The following is an 18,653-nucleotide window of genomic DNA, read 5'->3' as shown; positions in this document are numbered from 1 at the left end:
ATTTTAAAGCCTTAGTACTCAGAATGTGGTCTGAAGACCTGCACTGTGGGCATCCCTTAGAAGCTTGCTGGAAATGCAGAGTCTTGGGCCCTTAGAGCCTTCCTAGGGTGTCACACCAAGAAGGACTTATGCCTGGGAGGCCCACTCCTAGGGATGCTAAGATGGACTAGTGGGTTCAGGTGGTGTCAGCCTAATTGTAAAGTGAGTCTATCAGACTGTCATTTAGAAGTTTTACTTATTGATGATCCTGGCCTGAATTAATTATTGTATTTCATTAGGGCTCACAAAATAGTTTGGTTCTATTATTCTTCCTACATTTATTAGTAATAATTTATCCATAAAAAAAGACATTTTTTCTTGCCATTTTTATAAAGGCCAGATGAACAAATGAAAAATAAATTCAAGGCTGGGCGAGGTGGCTCACGCCTGAAATCCCAGCACTTTGGGAGGCCAAGGGGGGTGCAGATTACTTGAGATCAGGAGTTCAAGACCAGCCTGGCCAACAGGGCGAAACTCCATCTCTACAAAAAATACAAAAATTATCTGGGTGTGGTGGCACATGCCTGCAATCCCCAGCTACTGGGGAGGTTGAGGCAGGAGAATTGCTTGAACCCGGGAGGCGGAGGTTGCAGTGAGCCGAGATCACGCCACTGCACTCCAGCCTGGGTGATCTGTCAAAAAACAAAAAACAAAAAAAAAGAAGAAAGAGGGAGAGGGAAGGAAGGAAGGAAAGGAGGGAGGAAGGAAGGAAGGAAAATTTAAAAGATAAGAAGTACTTTTTCTCATTAGCCGGGATGATTTGATGACCCTGAAATGCACTTCATATAGGAAAGGCAAGGAAAGTGCTTAATACTTTTCCTTTAATAGTCAGTTTTCAGAGTAAAGAGATGGTGCGTTTTTTACTTCCATTGGTAACAAATTTTCTTTTTCCTTTCTTTTTTTTGGAGACAGTCTTGCTTTGTCACTCAGGCTGGAGTGCTGTGGTGGGATCAAGGCTCACTGCAGCCTCAACTTCCTGGGCTCAAGTGATTCTCCCACCTCAGCTTCCCAAGTAGCTAGGACCACAGGCAGGCACCACTGTGTGCAGCTAATTTTTTAGTTTTTTTGTAGAAACGGAGTGTCACTGTATTGCCCACGCTGGTCTTGAATTCCCGAGTGTAAGTGATCCTCCCGCCTCAGCCTCCCAAAGTGCTGGGATTACAGGCGTGAGTCACCTTGATTTCTTTTGTTTTTATTTTTCTCTCTCTTGTAAATATGAACTTATGAAAGTTTTATATATTCAGTGTGTTTCACATACTTGTAATTATTATTCTAAATAATATTATTTTAATAATTATAATTTTAAAATAATTATCTTAATAATTATTATTTTAAAATAATTATTTTAATAATCATTATTATTTTTAATGTAGACTTTTTAAAAGTACAACATACAGAAAAATGCAAATTTAGATCAGTAAATTTTCATATTAAGTCACACCCATATCAAGAGACAGAACAGGCTGGGCACAGTGGCTCACACCTGTAATCTCAGCACTTTGGGAGTCCAAGGTGGGAGGATCACCTGAACCTAGGAGTTCAAGACCAGCTTGAGCAACACAGTGAAACCTCGCCTCTACAAAAAAAAAAAAAAAAAATTAGGTCTGGTGGCACAGGCCTGTAGTCCCAGCTACTCGAAAGGCTGAGGCAGGAAAACCACTTGAGCCCAGGAAATCAAGGCTGCAGTGAGCTGTGATCACACCACTGCACTCCAGGCTGGGCAACAGAGTGACAGCCAGTCTCAAAAAGCAAAAAAGAAAGAAAACATACAATGTACAAACTTGGGGGCTAAAAAAATTTTTTTTGAACTTCATTAAACTTAAGAACATCTGTTTATAAAAAAAAAAAAAGTGAAAAGGCAAACCACAGAGTAAGACAATATTTGCAACACAAAGTGATAAAAGATTAACTGTAGAATATGTAAAGAATTTCTACAAATCAATAAGAAAAAGGCATGTCCACAAACAGAAAAAGAACATTTCACAAAAGAGATTATCAAAATAGTCAGGAATCATGTAAGGAGACTTCAGACATCAGAGAAAGGCAAATTAAAACTGGATGTGGTGGCTCACACCTGTAATCCCAGCACTTTGGGAGGCCGAGGTGGGTGGATCACCTGAGGTCAGGAGTTCGAGACCAGCCTGAGCAACATGGCGAAAAGCCCATCTCTACTAAAAATACAAAAATTACCCGGGAGTGGTGGCGGGCATCTGTAATCCCAGGTACTCAGGAGGCTGAGGCAGGAGAATCATTTGAACCCAAGAGGTGGAGATTGCAGTGAGCTGAGATTACGCCGTTGCACTCCAGCCTGGGCGACGGAGCAAAACTCCGTTTCAAAAAAAAAAAAAAAAAAAAAAAAAAGAAAGAAAAAACCATTTGGCAGTATCAACTAAAGCTGAACATATGCTTAACAGGATCCAGAAGTTCCACAGTTAGACATATACCCAACAGGAATGTGTTCATATGATCATGAAGACATCTGCAAGAGCACTCATAGCAGGCCAGACACAGTGGCTCACACCTGGAAACCCAGGGCTTTGGGATGCCAGGGCGGGAGGATTGCTTGAGGGCAGGAGTATGAAATCAGCCTGGGCAACATAGCGAGACCCCACTGCTTTAATTCTTCATCAGATTAAAGAAATTCACAGCCGGGTGTGGTGGCTCACGCCTGTAATCCCAGCACTTTGGGAGGCTGAGGCGGGTGGATCACCTGAGGTCAGGAGTTCAAGACCAGCCTGGCCAACATGGGGAAACGCTGTCTCTACTAAAAATACAAAAATTAGCTGGGTGTGGTGGTGCATGCCTGTAATCCCAGCTACTTGGGAGGCTGAGGCAGGAGAATCGCTTGAACCAGGGAGGTGGAGGTTGGAGTGAGCCGAGATTGTACCACTGCACTCCAGCCTGGGCGACAGAGTGAGACTCCATCTCAAAAAAAAAAAAAAAGAAATTCCTTCTGATTCCTAGTTTGCTAGGAATTTTTATCACAAATTAGTCTTGGATTTTATTAGATGCCATTTTCTGCATCTATCATCATCATATGATTTTTAATCCTTTATTTCTTGTTGTAAGGAGTAAACTGAAGATTTTCAAATGTCAAACCGCTCTTGCATTTCTGAAATGAACTCTACTTGTTGTGATGTATCATGGTTTTTTTTTTTTTGAGATGGAGTCTCGCTCTGTCACCAGGCTGGAGTGCAGTGGCGCAATCTTGGCTGACTGCAACCCCCGCCTCCCGGGTTCAAGCGATCCTCCTGCCTCAGCCTTCCGAGTAGCTGGGACTACAGGCGTGTGCCACCACGCCCAGCTAATTTTTGCATTTTTAGTAGAGATGGAGTTTCACCATGTTGGCCAGGATGGTCTCAATCTCTTGACCTCGTGATCCGCTGGCCTTGGCGTCCCAGAGTGCTGGGATTCCAGGCGTGAGCCGCCGTGCCCAGCCGTATTATGCTTTTTATACTTCCCTGGATTTGATTTACTGGAATTTTGTGTAGCATTTTTGTATTTATGTTCGAGAGAGATGGTCGTTTCAATTTTCCTTTCATTTATTGTGCTTGCTGGATTTTAATATCAATGTTATACTGGCTTCATAAAATGACTGAAAAATGTTTTCTCATTTTCTGTTCTCTAAAACAGTTTATATAAACTTGGCATTATTTCTCTTTAAATGTGTGGAAGAATTCGTCAGTGAAGCTATCTGGGCCTAGAGATCTCCTTAAGGTTTTTAGTCATGGATAAAATATCTTATTCAGGTGATATATTTCTTTTTTTGTTAGTTTTGGTGCATTTCTATTTCAAGGAATTTGTTCATTTCACCCAAATTGTCAAGTTTATTGGCATAAGGTTGGATATAATATCCTCTTCCTTTTTTTTTTTTTTTTCTGAGACGGAGTCTCGCTCTGTTGCCCAGGCTGGAGTGCAGTGGCGCAGTCTCGGCTCACTACAAGCTCTGCCTCCCGGGTTCACGCCATTCTGCTGCCTCAGCCTCCCGAGTAGCTGGGACTACAGGCACCCGCCACCACGCCTGGCTAATTTTTTGTATTTTTAGTAGAGAAGGTTTCACCGTGTCAGCCAGGATGGTCTCTATCTCCTGACCTTGTGATCCGCCCACCTTGGCCTCCTAAAGTGCTGGGATTACAGGAGTCAGCCACCTCGCCCAGCTCCTCTATTTTTTAATGTCTTAGGATCTATTATGATGTCCCCCCTTTTTATTTTTGATTCATGTTGGTAATTTGTGTGTTCTCTTTTTTTTCTTGTTCAGTATTGCTAGTGATTTATCGTTTTAAAAATCTTAAAAAAAACTTCAGCATCATTAATTTTCTCTACTGTAAGTTGGTTTTCTGTTTCATTGATACGTGTTCATATCTTTATTCCTTCCCATACTTCCTTTAGGTCTGATTTGCTATTCCACTGTGATTTTATCTTTCACCCTGAGTTATTTAGAAATGCATTGCTTAATTCTCACAAAGTTCAGATTTTTCTAGCCTGCCTGCCTGCCTGCCTTCCTTCCTTCCTTCCTTTTCTCTCTCTTTCTCTCTTTCTTTCTTTCTTCTTTCCCAAGTCTCACTCTGTGCCTAGGCTGGAGTACAATGGCATGATCTCAGCTCACTGCAACCTCCACCTCCCTGGTTCAAGTGATTCTCCTGTCTCAGCCTCCCAAGTGGCTGGGATTACAGGTGCTTGTCACCACGCCCAGCTGATTTTTGTGTTTTTAGTAGGGACAGGGCTTCACCATGTTGGCCAGGCTGGTCTTGAACTCCTGACCTCAAGTGACCACCTGCCTTGGCCTCCCAAAGTGCTGGGGTTGCAGGCATGAGCCACCACGTCCGGCCATCTTTTCTTCCCTTTCTTTCTTTTTTTTTTTTTAGATGGGGTCTTGTTCTGTCACCCAGGCTGGAGTGCAGTGATACAATCTTGGCTCACTTCAACCTCCACCTCCTGGGCTCAAGCAGTCCTCCCACCTCAGCCTCCTGAGTAGATGGGACTGTAGGTGCATGCCACCATTCCTGGCTAATTTTTTGTATTTTTGGTAGAGATGGAGTTTGGTATTTTTGTTAGATACCAGCCATGTTGCCCAGGCTGGTCTTGAACTCCTGAGCTTAATCAGTCTGCCTGCCTCAGTCTCCCAAAGGGCTAGGATTACAGGCATGAGCCACTGTGCTGGGCCTCTAGTTTTTTTGTTATTGGTTTAAATTCCAGTATAGTCAGAGAACATATTCTGAGTTATTTCAATTCATTGATGTTTATTGAGGCTTTTGCTTTGTGATCTAGCATATGGTCAATTTTGGTAAATGTTTCACGTGTACTTGAAAATATTTCTGAGGGCCGGGTGCGGTGGCTCATGCCTGTAATCCCAGCACTTTAGGAGGCCGAGGTGGGTGGATCACAAGGTCAAGAGATTGAGACCATCCTGGCCAACATGGTGAAACCCCGTCTCTACTAAAAATACAAAAATTAGCTGGGTGTGGTGGTGCGTGCCTGTAGTTCCGGCTACTCGGGAGGCTGAGGCAGGAGAATTGCTTGAAACCGGGAAGCGGAGGTTGCAGTCAGCCAAGATTGCACCACTGCACTCCAGCCTGGTAACAGAGCCAGACTCTGTCTCAAAAAAAAAAAAGAAAAATGTTTCTTTTTCCATTGTTGGGTACAGAGTTCTGTTTGTCAGGTCAACTTTGCTAATTATGTTGTTCATATCTTCTATATCCTTGCTTAATTTTTGGTCTGCTTTTGCTTTTATTTTTATTTTTTTATTTTATTTTATTTTTTTGAGACGGAGTCTTGATCTGTCACCCCAGCTGGAGTGCAGTGGTGCAATCTCGGCTCACTGCAAGCTCCGCCTCCCGGGTTCACACCATTCACCTGCCTCAACCTCCCAAGTAGCTGGAACTACAGGCACCCGCCACCACGCCCGGCTAATTTTTTGTATTTTTAGTAGAGATGGGGTTTCATCGTGTTAGCCAGGATGGTCTTGATCTCCCGACCTCGTGATCCACCCGCCTCAGCCTCCCAAAGTGCTGGGATTACAGGCGTGAGCCACCGCGCCCGGCTGGTCTGCTTTTATAGTTGACATAAAAGTCTTGTTAAAGTGTTAAAGTCTCCCATTTTCATTGTAGTGTTTTGTATTTTTCCTTTTAATTCAGTCAATTTTTGCTTTTATATTTTGAAATGACGTTATTGGATAAATACAGATTTAAAATTGTCACATCGTCCTAGTGAATCAAAAACAACATATTTGTGTGCATATATTTCCTTCCCTTCCTTACACAGAGGCTAGTGTCGTTTATACACTTGTACTTCATGTAATGATTTTAATTTCTTCCTGAAATCTACTGCTGAGTAAACAGCCATTAATTGGAAAAAATATTTTCATCAATTTCATTTAAAAAATGGTGATACATTCCATCCAACCGAAGATACTCAAATGATTTTTACTGTTAGGAAAATGTATTAATTGACCAATAAAACAAGTTTAGATAAATAAAAACAATACTTTGAATATAAAAATACAGTTTCCATATAAAATTTATTGTCATGAAGGTTTATTGGCCTCATTAAAAGAAGAAGACAAGATTTGACAGTGGGGGCTAGGCGCGGTGGCTCACGCCTGTAATCCCAGCACTTTGGGAGGCTGAGGCGGGCGGATCACTTGAGGTCAGGACGAGTACGAGACCAGCCTGGCCAACATGGTGAAACCTCGTCTCTACTAATAATACAAAAATTAGCTGGGCGTGGTGGCGGGCGCCTGTAATCCCAGCTACTCCGGAGACTGAGGCAGAAGAATCGCTTGAACCCAAGAGCCAGAGGTTGCGGTGAGCCAAGATCGCGCCACCGCGCTCCAGCTTGGGCGACAGAGTGAGACTCCATCTCAAAAAAAATAAAAATAAAAAATAAAGTCATAGCAAAAGTTACAGAGAAACACCTTGAGGGCAAAATAAATGCTGAACCGAAAGCACTTCCAAACACATGGAAATAGGCTGTGCGCTCATCCAACTTCAGAATCATAGAATCTTCAGCTCTCTCAATCGACATACATAAGCAAAAGCAGGCATTGGGGATTTATGCAAACGACACGCAACACAGATTTGTTCCATATGATATTGTTGGACTAGAAACTGTTACATAGTAAGTAAATCGGTGAGTGTGTCTTTGCGTGAGAGTGCAATGTCAAATGTCATTCCTTATATCATGTTTACTCAGTGTATTTAGAGATGAAAAAGTCACTAAACCAAAAAAAGGAGTGTTGCCAAGAAGTAGTATAGCTTTTCAAGAGTGTTTATGGTAAAAGTCGTTAAATGAACAGTAATTGAACAGGTAAGTCTGTAAACTGGACTTCACCTTGCTTTTTTCGCATGTAAATATAGATTAGAGATGGGAGCAGTGGCTCACACCTGTAATCCCAGCACTTTGAGAGGCTGAATCACCTGAGGTCAGGAGTTCGAGACCAGCCTGGCCAACAGGGTGAAAACCTGTCTCTACTAAAAATACAAAAATTAGCTGGGCGTGGTGGTGTGCACCTGTAATCCCGGCTACTTGAGAGGCTGAGGCAGGAGAATTGGTTGATCCTGGGAGGCGAAGGTGGCAGTGAGCTGAGATTGCACCATTGCACTCCAGCTTGGGTGACAAGAGCAAAACTCCATCTCAAAAAAAAAAAAAAAAATACACACACACACACTAGAGTTTTAAGCAATGGAGTGGCATGGTCAGACCATGCTTTTTTTTTTTTTTTTTTTTTTTTTTTGAGGCCAAGTCTCACTCTCTCACCCAGGCTGGAGTGCAATGGCGGGATGTTGGCTCACCACAACCTGTGCCTCCCAGGTTCAAGCGATTCTCGCTTGTCAGCCTCCCGAGTAGCTGGGATTATAGGCACCTGCCACCATGCCCGGTTAATTTTTGTATTTTTAGTAGAGACGGGGTTTCACCCCATTGGCCAGGCTGGTCTCAAACTCCCGACCTCAGGTGATCCGCCCGCCTCAGCCTCCCAAAGTGCTGGGATTACAGGCGTGAGCCACCACGCCCAGCCCAGACCATGCTTTTAAAAAATCTTTCTAGCATCTGGTGTGGAGAAGACGTATCCAGAAGTACAAGTCTTGAAAGAGGCCAGGAGACTAACGTGTCCAAGCAAAAGACGATGAGGTCAGAGGGGCAGAGCTGAGCCCTGACAGAGGCCCAAATGTGCATGCAAATTCTGAGGATGATAAAGATGGCATTTCCAAACTATGGGGTAAGGGGAGCTACTCAACAAATAATGATGAGACATTTCAACTGCGGGATAAAAGTAAAGTTGTATCCCTATTTCACTCCAAATGTAAAAATAAAATCCAGATGGACAAAAGGTTCAAACATAAGAAATTAAAGAAGAGACCGGGCCTTGGCTTACGCCTGTAATCCCAGCACTTTGGGAGGCCGAGGCGGCTGGATCACCTGAGGTCAGGAGTTCAAGACCAGCCTGGCCAACATGGTGAAACCCCATCTCTACTAAAATACAAAATTAGCCGGGCATGATGGTGGGTGCCTGTAATCCCAGCTACTCGGGAGGCTCAGGAGGCTCAGATGGGAGAATCCCTTGAACCCGGGAGATGGTGGTTTGCAGTGAGCCGAGATAGCGCCACTGCACTCCAGCCTGGGCGGCTGAGCGAGACTCTATCTCAAAAAAAAAAAAAAAAAAAAAAAAGAAAAAGAAAGAAAAAAAAATGAAAGAAGAAAAAAAAATATGGAAGGAAACATGAGTGGATGAAAAGAAATAGCCTGAGTGGAGGAGCATGACACGAAGCTGAAGTCATAAAGGAAAAACAATATGACTACATCAAAAAATGTAGATATGGGGGAAAACAGCATATGCAAGACAAACAGCTGCGTGAGAAGCAGCATCTGTAACACATTGCCTGTTTCTCTTGGATGGAGAAAAGCTCCTACAAATAAATAAGAAAGTAATATCTTTTCATGAAAATGAATAATGTACATGAATAGGCAGTAAACAAACTTACAAAAAGAGACTTGACCTCACTCATAATTTAAAAATAGTTTTGGGGCTGAGCTTGTTGGCTCATGCCTATAATCCCAGCACTTGGGGAGGCTGAGATGGGAGGATTACTTGAGCCCAGGAGTTGGAGACCAGCCTGGGCAACATAGTGAGACACCATCTCTACAAAAAAAATTTTTAAAAAATTAGCCAGGCCTGCTGGTGCGCATCTGTGGTCCCAGCTACTTGAGAGGCTGAGGTGGGAGGATGGATTGAGCCCTGGAGGTAAAGACTGTAGGGAACCATGATCACGCCACTGTACTCCAGCCAGGGCAACAGAGTGAGACCTTGTCTCAATAAAATAAAGAGTAAAAAATATTTGGGAGGCTGAGTGGGGCGGATCATCTGAAGTTGGGAGTTCGAGACCAGCTTAACCAAAATGGAGAAACTCTGTCTCTACTGAAAATACAAAAATTGGCTGGGTGCAGTGGCTCACGCCTATAATCCCAGCACTTTGGGAGACCGAGGCAGGCGGATCACCTGAGGTCCGGAGTTTGAGACCAGCCTGACCAACATGGAGAAACCCCATCTCTACTAAAAATACAAAATTAGGCCGGGCACGGTGGCTCATGCCTGTAATCCCAGCACTTTGGGAGGCTGAGGTGGGCGGATCACGAGGTCAGGAGATCAAGACCAACCTGGCTTAACACGGAGAAACCCCATCTCTACTAAAAATACAAAATTAGGCTGCGTGTGGTGGCTCACGCCTGTAATCCCAGCACTGTGGGAGGCCGAGGTGGGCGGATCATGAGGTCGAGAGATCGAGACCATCCTGGTTAACACGGTGAAACCCTGTCTCTACTAAAAGAACAAAAAATTAGCCGGGCGGGAGCCTGTAGTCCCAGCTACTCAGGAGGCTGAGGCAGGAGAATGGCATGAACCCAGGAGGCAGAGCTTGCAGTGAGCCGAGATCATGCCTCTGCACTCCAGCTTGGGTGACAGAGCGAGACTCCGTCTAAAAAAAAAAAAAAATTAGCCAGGCATGGTGGCGCATGCTTGTAATCCCAGCTACTCAGGAGGCTGAGGCAGGAGAATCACTTGAACCCAGGAGGCAGAGGTTGCAGTGAGCCGAGATCACGCCACTGCACTCCAGCCTAGGTGACAGAGCAAGACTCCATTTCACCCCCCCCAAAAAAAACCAAATAAACAAACAAACAAAAATTAGCCAGGCATGGTGGCACATGCCTGTAATCCCAGCCACTCTGGAGGCTGAGGCAGGAGAATCGCTTGAACCTGGGAGGCAGAGGTTGTGGTGAGCCGAGATCGCGCCACTGCACTCCAGCCTGAGCAACAAGAGCAAAACTCCGTCTCAAAAAATAATAATAATAATTTTGGAACAAGATGATGAGATACTCTTAAAATAAGGATGAAAATGTCTTCACAGTCAGTCCAGGCAACACTGTGGGGAGATAAACCTTCTCCCATGCTGTCGTTGGAGTAGGAATTGGCAAAACCTCTTTGGGAGGTAATCTATCAATATCTATTTTTCCCCAAAAAATTTTAAATGAAAAATTTCAAATATATAGAAAAGTTGAAAAATTATACAGTGGACAACCACATCACTACACTTAAATTTGACAATTATCAACTCTGAGTGTTTCTTTTATCATGTATATCTATCTACCCATCCAGGAAGCCATCTTATATTTTGATGCATTTTAAAGTAAATTGCAGGCTGGATGTGGTGGCTCACACCTGTAATCCCAGCACTTTGGGAGGCCAAGGCAGGTGGATCATTTGAGGTCAGGAGTTCGAAACCAGCCCGGCCAACATGGTGAAACCCTGTCTCTACTAAAAATACAAAAAATTAGCCGGGCATGGTGGCGGGCGCCTTTAATCCCAGCTACGTGGGAGGCTGAGACAGGAGAATCGCTTGAACCCGGGACACAGAAGTTGCAGTGAGCCAAGATTGCACCACTGCACTCCAGCCTGGGCGACAGAGCAAGACCCCATCTCAAAAAAAAGAAATTAATAAAAATAAATTGCTGACTTAAGTATAATTCAACTCTAAACATTTCAGCATACATATCAACAAAATGTGTTTGTCCTTCTTCTTTAAGGTAATATTTACATACAGTGACATGCACAAATTCTAAGTGGACCATTCACTGAGTGTGTTTTGACACATGCACACCTTGGTAATTCAAACACCTATCAAGATATAGAATATTTTCATCATTCCAGAAAGTTCCTTCTAGTCCCTTCCCAGTTACTCCCATCCTCTCAAGCATTTTTTTTTTTTTTTTACTATAGATTAGTTTTGCTGGTTCTAGAACCTCATATAAATGGAGTTATACAATATGATTTTTGTTGCCTTAGCTCAACAAATCTGCTGTGCTCTGTTTGAATTCCCTTTCCCTACCTCAGGGTCATAAAATTCCTCCAGAAAGAAAGCAGAGGGTAATGATAGGGCTCGTGTTATTTGTTCATGTTTTCTAGAGATCACTGTCCTGCTCTGCCCATTGTCAAATGGCTGAAAACGTTTTATAGGTTTTGTCCAGTGTTCTAGTTGTTTATGGTGAAATAATTAATCCAATACCAATGATTTATTCATGGAAAGGCCAAATAAAGGACAATTTGAGAACGAATATAGTGATAACAGGTTATAACCATTGAATAAAATAGAATTCATGAGCCTATTCTGCTGTAAATAAAAAAAATCACACATAAATGAGAAGGAAGAAGAAAGACGTAAGGCTTCTGTCACTCAGCATAATGATATTTGTTGTTGTTGTTGTTGTTTTGAGAAGGAGTCTCGCTCTGTTGCTCAGGCTGGAGTGCAGCGGTGCAATCTTGGCTCACTACAACCTCCGCCTCCCAGGTTTAAGCAATTCTCCTGCCTCAGCCTTCTGAGTAGCTGGGATTACAGGAACGTGCCACTGCGCCCGGCTAATTTTTGCGTTTTTAGTAGAGACAGGGTTTCATCATGTTGGCCCAGCTGGTCTCAAACTCCTGACCTCAAGTGATCCGGCCGCCTTGGCCTCCCAAAGTGCTAGGATTACAGGCATGAGCCACTGGCGCGGCCAGCATAATGATTTTTGGGATTCATCACGCTGCTGTATCTGTTGTTGATTTCCTCTTTACTCCTGAGTAGGATTCTTCTGTAGGAATATATCACAGTGGGTTTTTCCAGTCTCCTGTTAGTGGACATTCGGGTTGTTTGCAGTTTGGGGCTCTTCCAAATAAAGCTGGTATAAAACATTCTCGTGCAGGCAGTTTTGGGGATACATGTTTTCTTGTGGGTCGCTTGAAGGGGGTACATAGAACCCTCTTCCTGGGGCTCAGTCTACTGTAACTTCGGTACAAGATGCGGTGACGTGAGTACACGCTGTGTGTCAGATGCAGAAATGACAGTAAGAGGCGTGAGGAGGTGGGAAGTGCTTCTTTGGGGAGAGCTAGGGGCGGCTTCTTGGAGGAGGGGGGCTCGGGTACTGGTACAGCTTGGTTTAGTAGGAGGATCAGAGGCTCTGGGTCAGATACACCTGTGTCTAGTCTTTCTCTCTCACACACACAAAAAGATCCCTGGGGAGTCTCACTTTTCTCAGCTGTAAAACGGGGTTCATGATGGCACAGGATTTGCTGGAATAATGGCAGTAAAAGGCCTCTTTCATTAAATGCTCCTCTTTTCCCCACAGGCCTGGCCCCGCTGGCCGCTTTCAATGTGGATGTGGCCCGGCCCTGGCTCACGCCCAAGGGAGGTGCTCCTTTCGTGCTCAGCTCCCTTCTGCACCAAGACCCCAGCACCAACCAGACCTGGTGAGTAGGGCCGGTGGGCAAGAGGCCTTCAGACTGAGGGGGCTTCCAGGGAACCTGAGATGGGCCCCAGAGACGGCCATGGCAGCCCACCCCACCCCACCGTCAGGAGAGGAACTCCTTTCTCTTTCAGAAGGGTATGCAGGAGAAAGACAGAAGGCGTGAGAGAGGCTGTGGGCATCAGGCCGGTCTGTGGGGTCCACGGAACCCCAGCCTCACGCCTCACTGGGCCTCTCCCTGCTCCATTGCCTAGGGGGAGGGTGGACTTAAGGACAATTTTAGTGGCCGAGCGCAGTGGCTCACGCCTGTAATCCCAGCACTTTGGGAGGCCGAGGCAGGCGGATCACAAGGTCAGGAGATCGAGACCATCCTGGCTAACGCGGTGAAACCCCGTCTCTACTAAAAAATAGAAAAAATTAGCCAGGCGTGGTGGTGGGCACCTGTAGTCCCAGCTACTCGGGAGGCTGAGGCAGGAGAATGGCGTGAACCCGGGGGGCGGAGCCTGCAGTGAGCCGAGATTGCGCCACTGCACTCCAACCTGGGCGACAGAGCGAGACTCCGTCTCAAAAAAAAAAAAAGACAATTTTAAAATAAAGCATATTAAGGCTCTTTTGTTCCTTATGGAAGTAACACATGTTCAATATAGAACATTTGGAAACAAAAAATAACAAAGAAGAAACTGGGCCTAGCACCCTGGCTCACGCCTGTAATCTCAACACTTTGGGAGGCTGAAGCTGGAGGACTGCTTGAGGCCAGGAGTTCAAGACCACCCTGGGCAACATAGTGAGACCCCCAACTCAAAAAAAAACAAAAACTATCTGGGCATGGTGGTGCCCGCCTATAGTTCCAGCTGCTTGGGAGGCTGAGGCAGGAGGACCACTTGGGCCCAGGAGGTCGAGGCTGTAGGGAGCCGTGATCGCACCACTGCACTCCAGCCTGTCTCCAGAACAAAAAACCCTGAAACTAGGAGGCACAAGAGTGTAGTGGGTAAGAGGCAGGCTGTGGTTCTGGCAGCCAGGGTTAAGTGACAGCTTCACTGTGTATTTGCTGTGCAGCCTGAGCAAGGTGCTCGGGCCTGAGCTTCAGTTTCCCTTCTCTGCAGTCAGCGTGGTGATTTACCTACTTCACAGGATTGGCGCAAAGACTATTTGAGATAATGCATGTAAAGGGCTTAGCGCAATTTCTGCCGGGCGCGGTGGCTCACGCTTGTAATCTCAGCACTTTGGGAGGCCAAGGCAGGTGGATCATTTGAGGTCAGGAGTTGGAGACCAGCCTGGCCAACATGGTGAAACCCCGTCTCTACTAAAAATACAAAAATTATCTGGGTGTGGTGGTACACGCCTGTAGTCCCAGCTACTCGGGAGGCTGAGGCAGGAGAATTGCTTGAACCTGGGAGGTGGAGGTTGCAGTGAGCCAAGATCGTGCCATTGCACTCTAGCCTGGGCAACAGAGCAAGACTCCGTCTCAAAAAAAAAAAAAAAAAAAGGCTTAGCACAATGTCTGGCCACATTAATGCTCAATAAACATTACTTTACATTTTTTAAATATCATCTATACCCACCTATTAGATAAGCAAAATATAAAATCTGCCAACATTGCTGGTAAGGTTGCGGTGAAAGAGGGACGTGTGGGAGTGTGAATTGCGATCACCACCTTGGAGAGCAATTTTGCCATATCTGGTAAAGCTGAGGATGCACGTGGCCTCTGACAATTCCACTCCCCAATCCCAGTTCTAGAGAAATTCTCAGACACATATAAAAATGTTTGTGTGCCAGGCGCAGTGGCTCACACCTGTAATCCCAGCACTTTGGGAGGCCGAGGCCGGTGGATCACCTGAGGTCAGGAATTCGAGACCTAGGCTGGCCAACTTGGCGAAACCCCGTCTCCACTAAAGATACCAAAAAAAAAAAAAAAAAAAAAATTAGCTGGGTGTGGTGGCGGGCGCCTGTAATCCCAGGTTCTTGGGAGGCTGAGGCAGGAGAATTGCTTGAACCCGGGAGGTGGAGGCTGCAGTGAGCCAAGATCATGCCATTGCACTCCAGCCTGGGTGATGGAGTGAGACTCTATCTCAGAAAAAGAAAAACAAACAAACAAACAAAAAATGTTTGTGGTAGCATTGTTTGGAATCATGAAAGATTGACAGTATTCCTCATTAGGAAAATGGGAAAAATACTGATATGACTCATACAATGCGATACTAAAAGCAGATCCCCTGAATGAAGCCAGTACAATGGTTGTTTACCTGGATCCGTCTGGAAACATACCGTGAGTTGAAAAAGGCAAGTTGTAGAATTTAATATACAAAGGTTGGCGGGTGCAGTGGCTCACTTGTAATCCCAGCACTTTGGGAGGTCAAGGCGGGTGGATCACATGAGTCCAGGAGCTCGAGACCAGCCTGGGTAACATAGTGAGACCCTGTCTACAAAAAAATATTAAAAAATCAGCCGGATATGGTGGCTTAAGCCTGTAGTCCGTCCCAGCTACTTGGGAGGCTGAAGTGAGAGACTTGCCTGAGCCTGGGGGCGGGTGGGTCGAGGCTTCAGTGAGCCGCGATTGTGCCACTGCACTTCAGCCTGGGTGACAGAACGAGACCCTGTCTCAAAAAAAAAAAAAAAGAAGCAAGTAAGTAAAATATGTATTCCCTCAGATGGCAATGGTGGCCGTGTGCTGATGTAGGAATATGTCTGTAGTTAGGAGAAGCTCTGGTGTAAAGGGCCATGAGATCTGAGGCTCATTTCAATTTCCCATGTTGTCACCAAAATGACTTTTATTTATTTATTTACCTATTATTTATTTATTGGAGACAGAGTCTTGCTCTGTCACCCAGGCTGGAGTGCAGTGGTGCAATCTCAGCTCACTGCAACCTCCGCCTCCCAGGTTCAAGTGATCCTCCTGCCTCAGCCTCCTGAGTAGCTGGGATTACAGGTGCCGCCACCACGCCCAGCTAATTTTTTGTATTTTTAGTAGAAACAGGGTTTCACCATGTTAGCCAGGATGGTCTTGAACTCCTGACCTCAGATGATCTGCCCACTTCGGCCTCCCAAAGTGCTGGGCTTACAGGTGTGAGCCATCGCGCCCGGCCCCAAAATGACTTCTAGAGCTGTGTTGTTTTAAAGCCAGATCTGGTCAAGGTTTATGTATTACGTATTGCTGTTATGTCTCTGTCATTGATTTCAATCCAAAGCAGTGATTTCTCCCCCATTTTTTTCTGGGCAGTCATAGGGCTTTTCCTGCGCATACTCGCCCACTGAGCGGGCCCAGCCTAGGATGGTTACCTCCTCATCCCACCCCAGCCCACCTGATTGCTTTGCTTCTGGTCAGTGGTCAAGGGTTTCCTTCATACCCAGCACACAGGAGCAAGTGAGCCCAGGGTTCAAACAGGCACTGGGGCAGAGCCAGGTGAGGAGCTCAGGGTTCCTGGCTGGGCAAGGCAGGAGCTTTGCTTGATAGAGGATGGGTGGGCAGTGGTGGCTCCTGAGGCAGCCTCATAGGCCCTGGGACTTGGGCCTTGACCCTGACAGCCAGGCAGACTTGCATCCTGTGATACTGTGAAATGTATATTTGGTATTCCAAGATGAATATATATTTTACAATATAACAAATAAAAATATATTTGGTCTCAAAATAAACATTTGGTCCCATTTTCTGGCATACATGCCTAAAATCTTTGGAATCTCTAAAGTAATAAATGTCTTTTTCTTTGTTAATGAGTTGACGGCAGACCAGCAGCCCCCAGATAGCTTCAAAATGGGGGCTGGTCACTGGAGAGAACCAGGCAGGATCAGAGGGTTGGGACTTTCAGCCCCACACCCCTCTTCTGGGAGAGGAGGGGGCTGCAGATTTAGTTGATCACCAGTGGCCAATGATTCAATCAATCACGCCTATGTAATGAGGCCTCCATAAAACTCAAAAGGACAGGGTTTGGGGAGCTTCTGGGTAGCAGAACACGTGGAAGTTTCTGGAGGGTAGCGCCCGAGAGGGCATGGAAGCTTTGCCTCTCACCCCTACTTTGCCTTATGCATCTCCTCATCTGTATCCTTTGTAATATCTTTTTTTTTCTTTTTGAGGCAGAGTCTTGCTCTGCCACCCAGGCTGGAGTGTGGTGGCTCTCAGCTCACTGTAACCACTGGGTTCAAGCGATTCTCCTGCCTCAGCCTCCCGAGTAGCTGAGATTACAGGTGGCTGCCACCACGCCCATCTGAGTTTTGTATTTTTAGTAGAGATGGGGTTTCACCAATGTTGGCCAGGCTGGTCTCGAACTCCTGACCTCATGATCCGCCCACCTCGGCCTTCCAAAGTGCTGGGATTACAGGCATGATCCAAGGCACCAGGCCTGTAATATCCTTTATAATAAACCAGTAAAGGTCAGTAAGTGCTTCTGTGAGTTCTCTGAGCCACTCTAGCAAATTATCAAACCCAAGGAAAGGGTCACAGAAACTCTGATATATTTGTTTGGTCACAAGCACAGGTAAAATAACTGGGGGCTTATGATTGGCCTCGGAAGTGGGGGACAGTCTTGTGGGACTGAGACCTCGACCTGTGAGGTCTGATGCTACCTCCAGGTGGAGCATGTCGGAATTGAGTTGAACGTGAGGACCTTCAGCTGGAGCTGGCTGCTGAAGGACTGCTTGCCCCCTGTGGAGGGAAAACCCCACCCACCTGGGGTCACTGGACTGTTCTGTGTTGTGAGAGTTGCAGGGGAAACAGAGCTTGATGTTTCCTACATCATTAGAGAGTCCTTTCTGGATCCTGGTTTCATCAGTGCAGTCAGAAGTCTGGTCACTGCCAGGCACGGTGCCTCATGCCTGTAATCCCAGCACTTTGGGAGGCCGAGGCGGGTGGATCACTTGAGGTCAGGAGTTTGAGATCAGCCTGGCCAATATGCTGAAGCTCCGTCTCTACTAAAAATACAAAAATTTTCTGGGCATGGTGGCGTGCACCTGTAGTCCCAGCTGCTCGGGAGGCTGAGGCAGGAGAATGGCGTGAACCTGGGAGGCAGAGGTTGCAGTGAGCTGAGATCGCGCCACTGCACTCCAGCCTGGGTGACAGAGCAAGACTCCGTTTCAAAAAAAAAAAAAAGTCTGCTCACCATTAGATTTAAGTGGTAAGGATAGGGCCAATTCATTCATTCATTCATTCGTTCATTCATTCATTCAGCAAGTATTGATGGAGCATTTACTCAGTGCCAGGCAATATTTGGGGAATAAGAGGGAGACATGGTCACTGCCTTCATGGAGCTCCCAGGCTCATGAGGGAAACACAAGTTAGACGATGACAAGAGTGACAATGACCCCACCGAATAACAGCTCTGGTGGGGGATGTCCGAGGTACGGGGGGGCACATCGAGGCAGGTGTGTTCATCAGCGCCTACTAGGATTTGCAGGGTGACTGGGAATTAGCATGAGAAGGAAAGGGAAGGGGATGGCAGGCACAGAGAACAGCTTGGTCAGAAGCCTGGAGGCCGGCTGAGTAAGGTCAGGAAACTGAGAAAATGACGTGTGGCTAAAGCTGAGAGTGATGAAAAGTAAGCTGCGAGAACGGGGCGGTGCTTCATCACCCAGGCACTGAGGGTTTAGAGGAGCTAGAGGGTCTGAAGCCGGGAGGGGCGGTGAGGTTTTCAGGGAGTTTTGCTTTGCAGGAAGATGAATTAAAGGTCAATATTGTGTCTGGTTTGGGTAAAATTTTACAACATATGCCATACAGAAGAATGCACACCCGGCTGGGCACGGGGGCTCACACCTGTCATCCCAGCACTTTGGGAGGCCAAGGAGGGCGGGTCACCTGAGGTCAGGAGTTCGAGACCAGCCTGGCCAACATGGTGAAACCCCATCTCTACTAAAAATACAAA

At 45.9% G+C, this 18,653-nt stretch overlaps 1 protein-coding gene across 3 annotated transcripts in view; it reads left to right on the top strand.

Annotated features, from left to right (window-relative positions):
* The window catches only part of ITGAE (integrin subunit alpha E), an 84,452-nt gene that overhangs the window by 11,068 nt on the left and 54,731 nt on the right, over positions 1-18,653 (top strand). For all 3 annotated transcript variants that reach the window (XM_063717955.1, XM_063717954.1, XM_024235430.3), the window contains exon 2: positions 12,688-12,808. In XM_063717955.1, the coding sequence (XP_063574025.1) occupies positions 12,688-12,808 (121 nt within the window). The remainder of the gene's footprint in view (positions 1-12,687; positions 12,809-18,653) is intronic.

This window comes from Pongo abelii, chromosome 19 (assembly GCF_028885655.2).
Source record: "Pongo abelii isolate AG06213 chromosome 19, NHGRI_mPonAbe1-v2.0_pri, whole genome shotgun sequence".
Classification (NCBI taxonomy): Eukaryota; Metazoa; Chordata; class Mammalia; order Primates; family Hominidae; genus Pongo; species Pongo abelii.
Note: the sequence above shows the minus strand (reverse complement) of the source record. Positions and strands in the feature narration are given on the sequence as shown.